We start from the raw sequence: 12,014 nt of genomic DNA on the forward strand, positions 1-12,014 counted from the left end.
TTCATCAAAGAAAATTAGGAGATATGTCAGAAAGTGGTAAGTGCATCCTTAAGAGTGCACTTACGCCCCTATGACACGGCCTTCATCAGATGTTTAAGGTTAAATTTCAATGTCGCTTCAAGCCAGTTGTCAGAAATTTGAATTAAAGTCAGGTGGGCGTCGATGCATCCTTAAGCTTACCATTTCATTAAAAAAGATCTTTTTTTTCCCTTTCGTCGGATAATATATATAAGGAAAATTGAGGGTTTTTAAAAAACCGCCGTTTGAGAGGAAAATTGAGAGCCCCGATGTATACTTTTTGACATTGTCAAAAACTTTGAAAGGACCAAAAAAATTTAGTGTCAGAAAGTTTACAAATGTATCCTTTCTGACAAACAGACTCTCAGAAAGTACTCAAACTGCGGTTTTTAATTTCCGCACTTTTTTTGGCGACCTTATATAAAAAAGAAAATAATTTTTTATCAAATAAATAAAAAAATCTATATCTATTAATCTATATGTATATATATAATTATGCACCCCATAATTTGACTTTCTTGTCCTTTCCACCTGAAGCAGCTCTTCCTCCAGCAGGTGACCAATCAACAGCGTAAACAGCATCTTCGTGTCCTGGCAAATCGTTTTTCATCTTTTGTCTTGCAATGTCCCAAACTTTTAGAGTTGTGTCTTCACTTGCAGAAATGAGCAAACGGGAGTCAGCACTCCATGACAGTCTGTAGACTGCTTTGATGTGCATTCCGGTGCTCTTTCCTCTTCCTCTGCCGAGATTGCAGATGAATTTTCCTGTCTTTCCATCAAATAATCTGACAGTTTTGTCATCACCTGCAGAAGCAAGCCAATATCCATTCGGACTGAACAAAACGTGGTGGATGATGTTCGTGTGTCCCGTTAAAAGCTTCATGTCCTCGAACTTCCCATTCTGGAACTTGTAAAGGAAGATTCTTCCCATTGAATCTCCGACAGCAACATTTTCACGTGGACATGTCCTGAGGAAGTTCTTGTAGCGCTTTTCCGCGGCAACTTTCATGTCTGGATCGACCAATTTGCCGTATTCCCAGCCACCTGTTCGTAAAACGTGTTGTGATGAGATGGATAAAGTACGGAGTTCGCTGCATTTGTCGCTTCTGACATCTAGCTGTTCGCCTGTATTGCTGTCGAATGCTTTGAGTGTATGATCGTTAGAAGAACTGAAGATTACGCCTTGGCCGTTCCATGCGAATCCCATGACCAAGTTTTTAGGAGTATGGCCGTTGAGAGCGACTAATCTGCGACCTGTGCCACTGCAGAAGATGGCAACTTCGCCATTTGTCGTAGCAGCAGCGAGTCTTGGATGTGGAGATTTATTTAAGTGCATTGGCTCCCATTCGAGAGCGCAAACACCACCATTGGTGGCTTTGAATGTATTAGTAATCTGGAATGTATCATCTTCTTGCTTCTTGAGGATGATAATCTTTCCTTCTGTTCCTGAAACTGCTACTGTCTTCGAATCTGAATACCATTGGATGCATTGGATCCAGAACTTAGGTTCTGCAACTTTTATCTTCTGTTTGAGGTTCTGTGTGCCGACATCCCAGAAAATTACAGAGCCATCGCCACCACCTGTAGCAAGCTCCAATCCATCTGCAGAAAATGCAATGCAAAGGACTATATGTGTATGTCCTGGTAATGTTGCAGAACAGAAACTGACTGAACGGACTGAATAAATACTTTCTGGGCGATAAACAATTTGCATGACTTTTTCTGTTGATGGTGAGTTAATAAGTTTGTCAAGGCCACCAAGAACGATCTCATCGTTCACGTAGAATGTGTATGGAGTTTCTTCTTCATTTTTCAACAGCTGATTGATCAAATCATTTAAATTTTTAACGGTAGTTGTGGCAGGGAGTGAAATTTGCTCACCTGTTGATACTCCGTTTGAGTCTACGAACTCGCAAAGATACTGCATTTTACTCCAAAATTCTAGATTTTAATTTTCTGAACTTTACATTGAAAAGACATTTAGCTCTAAGAAATTTTCTTGAGATCGAAATCGGTGAGAATAATAAAAAGATAATACTATGTATGAAGTTGCTAAATCAACTATTATCCAATTTTTCATGAATTCCTGAAATTGTTCAAAAATATGTATCCTTACACACAAACAGCTAGAAAACAACTTATTTAACCATAAGTACATGTTCGTTAATGTATAACATACAATAACACCTATTATTGAACTGCGGAAACAAATTTTGAGAAACGTTGTAAAACTAAGATTTCCAATTCCGATTTGCTTCTAATTTTGGGGATATGGTCATTAGATGATTCTAAAACAAATGGCTGATATTTTTTTTCGAATCTGTCTGCTGGTTTTTGAGATCTTGAAAAACGCATTCAATTTTAAAAATGTTTTTTAAAAAAAATTAGAAAAACCATAGTTTTTAAGATTTGTAAGTAATAAATTCGGTATTCATTAATTTTTTATAACTAAGTTAGGGTAGATTTATGCACAAAATCTATAATTTAAACCAAAATATAAAATACATGCGAAACAAAGAAAATCTAATGCGAGCCGGGGCTGATCTTATACTAGAAGTTTTAAAAAAAGTTTACGTGTTAGATTTAGCTCAGTGGTAGAATGCCCCTATCTGAAGTTGTGAGGTTCGATTCCTTTGAATATCATTTTTTTCTTTTTTTTAAAAATGGTAAATTTTATTACAAAATATATTTATTTCGACAAAAATAAGTCATTGCTTCACTGGAATAGCAAGTTCACCTGTATTGTATAAACCTGTGATGGAATTATAATCAATTGAGGAATTTTCAATAAGAGAGTTCAAAATTTCTCCAATTTCATTATTAATATCTTCTTCAGAAACATCAGGATGCAAAAGATGAATTTTATAAACAATATTTCTTTGGTGATTCCATCTTCACACCTAGCAATAAACTTCCATACTTCTTGAGTTTTTTGGTCTTTAAACTTTGCGCTATTAATTTTCTTTTTAGAAAGTTTTGTACGTTTTCTTCCCTGAACACAATGAAGTTCCGGTTTGTCCATCATGAGGTTTGATTCATGACAAAGATTTGAGGAGTTTGATGAACAATAGGTATACTCTCTTCAGAGTCATCGCCTTTTATATCCACTTTGTATCTAGAAGTAATATTGACTCCTGAGAGTGGACTGCAGATGTAAGCAGAAATATGGATAGGTGAATGGACTTTAACAACTTCACTCACAAACTTCTTGAATACTTCTATTCCATCAGCATCAGGAATGTCCCAGTTAGCAGCAAGAAAAAGGGAGTTAGCTGCTACAAATGGAGAAATGTCGATAGGAATGTTTACAGTACATTTATCTGGATTAAATGTATGTTTCGTACCGAAATGGCTAACAAAAAAGTGACAGAAAACCTTAAATTGCGCGGCAATTTTAATTAAAAAAATAAACATGAATTTTTGTGATTGATATTATGCATTTTATTTATATTATATAAGATTTAAATTTAGGGGAAAAATTGGAAAAAAAAATAAGATTGGAAGTCTTTAGGTAAGAAGGAAAGGGCAAGAGATATATAGTGTACCTATATACCTCTTGCCCTTTCATTCTAAGTAGAAATGGGAGAAACTTTGTCCTAAGTTATGCGACAAAGTTTCTCCGATTTCTAATGGGAATTGCAGGCTATGAGGCACTGATATATAATCAGTACCTCATAGCCTACAATTCCCATTAGACTTCCAAACTTTGAGTTAATGTCAAGACATTAACTCAAAGTTTGGAAAAAAGAATCAAGTCAAAAAACCTCAATTGCAGTTATATTCATTGTGTTAAATTTGATTTATTTTGAAATTTTTATAAATTAAATTTTATATAACATAAAGCGTTATGAATTAGTATTTCCATATGAATTTTATCTCGAAAATAGTAATTCTGTACAGTTATATTTCGGTTAATTTTGGAAATTTCTAGGAATACTTTAAGATAGTATGATTATATATAACTCTGCCTTCATGATTTATTTTAGCTTTCGCGCAAATATCAGTTAACTTAACTCCATTATTTGATTTTGTGATGGCTTCACAAAATAAATCAATCTCTTGGAGAATGTCTTCTCATCTAGAATATTTTCAATACTTTACATACAAACATTTTTATTTCCAAAAAACTTTTTAATTTTTTCTAGGATATATGAATGAAAATAGTTAGAACAAGATTTTGAAGCTCAAAACATTAAAAATTATTAAAGATTTGTATAATATGATTAAAAATGGGAAATAATATGAGGCAATATAAAGGAATATGAATATTAAATAAATATATCTAAATAGAAAGAATCAGAAAAATCAAATTATTGGCGCCAAAAATGTCACCTTTTTGGTGAGCCATTTCGGTATGAGATAAAATGTAATTCCTGTTTGATAATCACGACCTGGTGTTCTCCATTCCATTTCATATTGGAAATTTATCCGAAGAACTTCATTTGTTTGAGCCAATGTCGTCATAGCCGTATCTTGTTCCGTACCGAAAAGGGTCACTAGAAAAAGTGACAAAAAGTGACACTTACTCTTATTTTTCACGCCAAAATTCTAAAGGGTTTTTAATATAATAATTATAATATATAAGGAATTTTATTAAAAATATGAAATTAAAATATAAAAAATTTAATAGTTAATTTAAGTTTGTTTTTTATTTTTATTTTAGAACTGTTTTCATAGGAATTGAAGGGTGCGAGGTATATAGTATGCCTATATACCTCGCACCCTTCAATTCAAACTCTAAATGGGAGAAACTTTGTTCGTATGTTATCTTATAAAGAAAAGTTTCTCCCATTTAGAAAGTGAATAGGAGCCTACCAGGCACTGATACATAATCAGTGCTTTGTAGGCTCCTATTCCCTCGAGAAAGTTCGAAAACTTGGTCGCAATTGCATCTGATTGAGACAAGTTTTCGAACTTTCTGGTAGGAATTGAAGGGTGAGAGGTATATAGTATGCCTATGCCTCTCACTCTCAGATTACATTAACGTACATAAAAAAATATTTTTAGATTGATTTTTACTAACCTGAACCTCGGAGTAACGAAGTATTCGTAGATATGATGTAGGCTATTGTTTTAAACGGTAAGCTTGGAAACTTTTGTTAGATAACTTAGCATTCGAAGTCACTTTTTGAACTTTCTGCGCAAAACTGTAGCCTCGGAGTACCGAGGTATTCGTAGATATGATGTAGGCTATTGTTTTAAGCGGTAAGCTCGGAAACTTTTCTTATATAACTTATCATCCAAATCTACGATTTGCAATGAATCATCAGTAAGTAAATAATTGTATTAAAAAGATGTAAATACGATAATATTAAGTGTTTATTCGTAATGATTTGAGAATTTGTTGAAAATTTATTGAACTTGCTCGAGATTTTCATTTTCTGAACTCGTCAATGCTTTCCTTAAGGTTTTTTAATTGACCGTCGACTATCCAGAATGGTTCTTGTTCTGGATTTCGATACCAGTGATCATCAATTTCACTGGCCTCGAATTCATTCGGCGTAAAGTAAACGTTCGTTTCAGGATTCACAGGCAAAGAAGAATGGGGCATATTATTGTAAAATCTGATGACACGTGGAAGATCTGATTCTGACTTGCAGTTTCTTTCCACGTATGGCCACCATCTCTCAATCTTACCATTTGCCTGTGGATTGCCCGGTTGAATGAAAATATGCTCAATTCCACGTTCAACCAAAAGTTGATGAAATGAGCTTTTATTTTCAAGGCCGTTATCGTCCAAATAGCGTATGGTGGTTGAGGTAGAGTACTTAATACTCTTTTAAGAACTGCAGTTGTATTTTGAGCTGTTTTTTCGGTAAATAAATTAAAATCTATGATTTTTCGCGATCTGTCGTCTATTATCGCAAACAAATATTTGCCTATTCGTTTCCTCCAATAGTGGATATCAGCATGCCAAATTTGATGACATTTGGATGCTAGATAATTTCGAGGAATGTATTTTTGCTGATTTTCTTGATTTTGAGGGGGAGTATCTGCGATAATCGCTTCGTGTATTTTCCTGCCCATTCTATATGAGGGAGAATCGAAATTTTTTGTAATGTATGTTGCCGTTTGAAGAGATTCGCGTAATGGATTTATTTCAATAGGCGTACCTTCTATTGGAGTCACAACTGGAACTAAAGTTGTGCGGTCAACTTCATCGAGCCAGTTTCCAGACTCATAATTTATTTCTCCATTTTTTTGAATTTCTGATTGAATTTTTTTGAAATTCTTCTGGATTCTTCTCAATATTGACAAGGTCTGTTTTCATTTTCTGAATAATTTTATTGATGCCTGCATCGGGCATTAAATCTTTCAAATTTGCATAAGCTTGGCAGGCATCAAGATTAATTTCTATTTGTTTTCTTCCTCTTTTTGGAATTAATTCCAAATTATTTTCTCTGACAAGCTTTTTGAACATGGTTTTGGATATTTCACGAAAGGTACCATTATTTAAACGGGCCTTTTTGCAAATATCCTTTAGCTTCATTCCAGAGTTAATTTGTTGAACCGATTCCTTTAGCCATTCGATGTCAACTAATTTTCTGGAGGTACGATGCCAGTGATATGGATCCAATTGATTTTTGTAAAAGTTTACAAAAACTTCCATTCTGAAAAATAGTATGGATTTGATATAAAAAAATAATATGTAATAGTGTAATATTGATTAAATAATAAAAATAAGTTTTTTTTAAAAATAATTTTGGCGCCAAAAGTCACTTTTTCTAGCGACCCTTTTCGGTATAGTATAGTCATAGCCGTATCTAAATCATATTTAAAATGACTCATAACGCGCAGCAAACCGAAAAGATGCTCTTCAGTCATTGTTGTTAAGTGAGAGAAATTTAAATTTTGATTCCTATTAAACTCAACAATGAACACCGAAAGAGCTCTTAACATCTGCTCAAGCATTATCTCGTTTGCAATGAATTTGAACTTCACATTGATTTCACCTCTCTCTTCTGTTTGGAAATTGTTTTTAATTCCCATTTCGTCATGCTTACATAAAATTGACATTACAAGATGAACTGCTGTTATCAACATGAACATTCTTGTGTCAAAATTAATAACTTCGTTGCGAATGCTTTCATACCATAGAGAAAATGGAGCAATGAACAGTGCTTCATTATAATATCCTGCTTGAAGTAGTTTTTCTAAACAAAACATGGAAAAAATTGCAATGGCGTATTTATCTTTCATTGCGCCGAGTCCACTCTGATCTTCCAATGCATCTCCTAACTTTACGACCTCTTTGAGTTTTTCAGCTTGAATGCGGGAATCTTTATTGAAAGGAATTGCGTAAAGCTCGACATCTTTTCGAATAAAAAATTTTCTGTCTCTTTTTGATAAATGGACGATATCAACACTCCATACTTGATGATGTTCGATGTAATTTTGTGCTATTTGAATCAATTCATCTATATTTTTTGCTTTTTTAAGTTCTTTAATAAATTCTTGTTGTTTTTCTTTATATCCTGGGTCACCATCTGTAAAAATATATGATATTTCAATAAAATAAGATAATTGATCTATAACGGCTTGAATTTTCCCTATAATTGATGAAGCAAATCCATTTTTATAAGGAAGAATGCTAGCGACAAAATTTGGTGCTTCGAAATTCAAAGGAAGTGCAAGGAATACAAATAAATCTTTGATATCTAAACTCTGAAAATTCTTGTCTTTTGATATCACTAATGATTTCAATTCAACAGCATCTAAAGCTATAGCAAAACGTCCTCCATCTGGTATTTGATAGTTCATATATGATAACATTTTGTCTAAACATTCTGGATGTAAAAGAAAATCTTTCATATTATTTATGGGATCTGCAAAATAGTTAAATAAAGTCATTCTTGATGGAAATAAAGAAATAAAACGACGAAGTTGCTCATATGCAGATTCAGATTTAGTTTCTATTAAAAAAGCCAAATCTAATACTATAGGATCATTTTCAAAACGAAAACCATGGGAGCTTTTTGCCATAATATTACCTAAGAGAACATTTATTGTTTGTTTTGTAATTTCAGGAATATAATCTGGCCAAATAATTTCAAAATAGGGTTCATTTGGTTTTTCTACTGTAGAATCGTTTTGTTCTTGTTCTGCTGCCAAAGCGAGCTTAATATTTTGAAGATTTTCCCTTCTTTGTTGTGCAATTTCAGCATCTCTTTCATTTTTAAGTACCTTACAGAATCTTTGAACAGCTAGATTATCACTGAGTATTAATTTTACATTCAATTCTTTAGTTTGGCCAGATTTTAGTTTTTTAATTTCATCATCAGTTGTAACAAAGGCTAATTTGCACTGATTTTGACTGTTTATAGCTTCTACCTGATGCTGGATATTCAAAAAATCATCTACTTTTGCGACTTTGAAGGTGAAAACAACAAACATTTTATAAAATTTCTTAAATTAAATGCAAAATAATTGTTGTAGCTACTGAATAATTTATAGTTTTATTCATTTTCTATAAGCTATAACATATTAAATCAGTAAGTATTGTTTGAGTTACAGGAAGTTTCTTTACATTGATCAAATAATTTAAAATAAATTTTAATAAGAAACTCTTTTTACAGGTTTGAGTAAAATGTAACCTTAAATATGGCCCTTATTGATTGTGTTTGCATTTAATCAAGTTGGTTATGCAACTTAGTAAATCAAGAAAAAAAATAATGGTCGAGATTTGCTAATAATGCTAAAAATGGATAATCATTTGCAACTATTGATCATCAACGTATTATGAACTGTTAAATACAGATCAAAATTCAAGAAAAGATTTAATTTGACTTCTCTTTGTTACTTTGTTAATTAACAACAATAAATTTTGGCTCATGTATAATGTTGTAAGCGCATAGTTCAACAAGATCATTAGGTGCTAATGAAAATTGAATTTTGATTTTACAATTTGGAGTGTTTATCGGTTTTGTATCACTACAGAACATTGATATTTATATTTAGCAACAACCCTTGAGAAATCATTAGTGCAACGTCAAGAAAATCTTCCGCGTTCGCACTAAGGTAATTCAAAATAAAAATTGACAAAAAAAGAAAAAAGAATGTTTGCATTTGAATGAACCTTGAGCTTATTATTATGATTTTCATGAAATAACCATTTAGCTACATTGTAACAGAGCTTTTCAAAAAACTTTATGTATATAATGATTACCCCACCCATGGCATTATGATGATATTTTTCAAATAAATGACTATATTAATAAATACTGCTAAAAAATTTAGGTTATGCTTAGAAACAGACTCAAATTTACTTTTTACAGCAAATTTTTATATTAAATTACTAATATTAAGTGAATTTCTCTATAATATGTTTGGTAAATCATATTAAATACTGTGTATGGTAGGAAATGATAAGCAATCTTAGTATGTATAGAAAATTTGTACATTATTTCATATATCGGTTATTAGAATGACTTAAATGAAATGTTATTACGATCCATCAAATTAAATTGAATATTATCATTCTTTTATATCACTCTCATACTTGAATCAAATGAAATTGAAAAGTAATTGATTTAAAAATTTAACTTTTTGCCTAAAATGTTTTTATTACATAATTACATTAATTGCTTATTGCAATGGAATTGATAAAATATAATAATACTAAAATTTTTTAAAAAATCTGCCATGTAAAGTTTAACGTACAATCTCCTATTTTCTAGATTCAAGTATTGCCTCTATTATGTGTTCATAACTTTAGATATTCTATGACCCTCAACCCAATCTACACTTTCATATGTAACTATTTTTGCAGGGCACTAATTTATTAGAAAAATTTGCAATCCAAATTACCCAGGCAAGCAAAACACAACTTCATTCAATATTTCCGATAGTAAAGATTTCCAACTAAAGATAAATATTTGGTGATATTCTCCCAACAATGCTTACATTTACAAATCCAATATCGATTTCAAAATTGAGCAGACAGATTTACAAATCCATTTATCACATTTGCAAACATCTATACATGAGTAGATATATGCAATTAGAAGCAAATCGGAATTGCCAATTTTTAATTAAAATCTAACTAAGCTTAATTTGAATAAAAACATTTACTATATATGATAATGAAGCATCTTATATCGAAATGAGTTCATAACTCCATTTTTTACTTTAACGCAATTTAATTCTTTCCATTAAGTAGAACTATATATCTAACCATATCCATAAGATACTTTATGAAGTGTTAAACACTTCTCTCGTTTGCATGTTCCTCACCTTGAGGGAGACTCCAAACTTGCTCGATCAGGATTCCTCCAGGGTGTCCAAAAATTTTTAAGGTTAAGAGCTTTACAACATTTATTTTGAGCAAGATGCAATTAGAGTTTCTATTACACAATCAGCATATATGATACATTATATCACATGTTTCATCTGTAAAAATCACTGATTGATTATAAGAGGTAAAATTACATTTAGATGTTCATGAATATCGTTACTTTGCCAATTTAGCGTCATATTATGGTAATATATGACAATGACGTTTTCAATTTTGATAAATATTATTGAAAATTAACTAAATTTATGAAAATTCAAATATATTATTTTGCTTCATCAAATGGAATTCTTAATTAGTGACAAGCATTACTTCTAAGTTTAGTGCTTACTCTATCTCCTGAATATTATCTATTCACACATCATAACCAGAGTGGAGACACTTCTATTGATATTCATAATTTGATATTTCTAGTTAATTCGATCATAATCATATAGAATCATACTTATTTATTTGAAATAAATATGGAGAAATTTTTTCAAATTATAGAACTATTTGAAATACAATAGAGACCAATACTGATATGGATGTATAGGATATCAAAGAGCCTTTATAATAGTAATACTATGATGGACAAATGCTAAAAGTTGACTCAGTTATAATCAAATTTTTGAACTCAGGGATATTAGACCTATTTATAAATAGCAGAGGATTTATAAATATACACCCTTATTTGGAATTTCCAATTAATTGGAAAAACCGTCGTAATTGGAAAAACCGCCCGATTGGAAAAACCGTCGCAATTGGAAATATTGCGAGATTGGAATTTCCAATCTCTCAATTGGAAATTCCAAATAAGTTTTTATTCGGAAATTCCAATTCATTTGGAAATTATAAATAAAGCTTCAATTGTGAATTAGAAATGGAAATTGGAAATATGCCCTATATTATCTTATTAAACAAAAACAAAATTTTTGTTGAATTTAAAATTTGATAAAATAAATGTTGTAAAACTCTTAACCTTAAAAATTTTTGGACACCCTGGAGGAATCCTGATCGAGCAAGTTTGGAGTCTCCCTCAAGGTGAGGAACATGCAAACGAGAGAAGTGTTTAACACTTCATAAAGTATCTTATGGATATGGTTAGATATATAGTTCTACTTAATGGAAAGAATTAAATTGCGTTAAAGTAAAAAATGGAGTTATGAACTCATTTCGATATAAGATGCTTCATTATATATATAGTAAATGTTTTTATTCAAATTAAGCTTAGTTAGATTTTAATTAAAAATTGGCAATTCCGATTTGCTTCTAATTGCATATATCTACTCATGTATAGATGTTTGCAAATGTGATAAATGGATTTGTAAATCTGTCTGCTCAATTTTGAAATCGATATTGGATTTGTAAATGTAAGCATTGTTGGGAGAATATCACCAAATATTTATCTTTAGTTGGAAATCTTTACTATCGGAAATATTGAATGAAGTTGTGTTTTGCTTGCCTGGGTAATTTGGATTGCAAATTTTTCTAATAAATTAGTGCCCTGCAAAAATAGTTACATATGAAAGTGTAGATTGGGTTGAGGGTCATAGAATATCTAAAGTTATGAACACATAATAGAGGCAATACTTGAATCTAGAAAATAGGAGATTGTACGTTAAACTTTACATGGCAGATTTTTTAAAAAATTTTAGTATTATTATATTTTATCAATTCCATTGCAATAAGCAATTAATGTAATTATGTAATAAAAACATTTTAG

General features: G+C 31.3%; 2 protein-coding genes across 2 annotated transcripts, besides 4 other annotated features; both read right to left on the reverse strand.

The window, feature by feature from the left end:
- The first annotated feature begins 18 nt into the window (after positions 1–18).
- Positions 19–52: a terminal%2Cinverted (terminal inverted repeat of tvBac_53III transposon ID:TVAGG3_0152590).
- Positions 19–174: a mobile genetic element.
- A 290-nt stretch (positions 175–464) lies between these two features.
- TVAGG3_0152600 (ribosomal large subunit assembly) lies at positions 465–1,968 on the reverse strand (the record flags this gene model as incomplete). Its single annotated transcript, XM_001306929.1, has 1 exon — positions 512–1,945. The coding sequence occupies one exon, from the start codon at positions 1,943–1,945 to the stop codon at positions 512–514; it is 1,434 nt and encodes a 477-aa protein (XP_001306930.1).
- Positions 1,969–3,532: 1,564 nt separating this feature from the next.
- Positions 3,533–3,761: a mobile genetic element.
- A 940-nt stretch (positions 3,762–4,701) lies between these two features.
- Positions 4,702–4,977: a mobile genetic element.
- Positions 4,978–6,612: 1,635 nt separating this feature from the next.
- On the reverse strand, positions 6,613–9,094 carry TVAGG3_0152630 (uncharacterized protein; the record flags this gene model as incomplete). Its single annotated transcript, XM_001306927.1, has 1 exon — positions 6,613–8,412. The coding sequence occupies one exon, from the start codon at positions 8,410–8,412 to the stop codon at positions 6,613–6,615; it is 1,800 nt and encodes a 599-aa protein (XP_001306928.1).
- Positions 9,095–12,014: the final 2,920 nt, after the last annotated feature.

The sequence above is a fragment of the Trichomonas vaginalis genome, chromosome IV (assembly GCF_026262505.1).
Source record: "Trichomonas vaginalis G3 chromosome IV, whole genome shotgun sequence".
Lineage (NCBI taxonomy): Eukaryota > Parabasalia > Trichomonadida > Trichomonadidae > Trichomonas > Trichomonas vaginalis.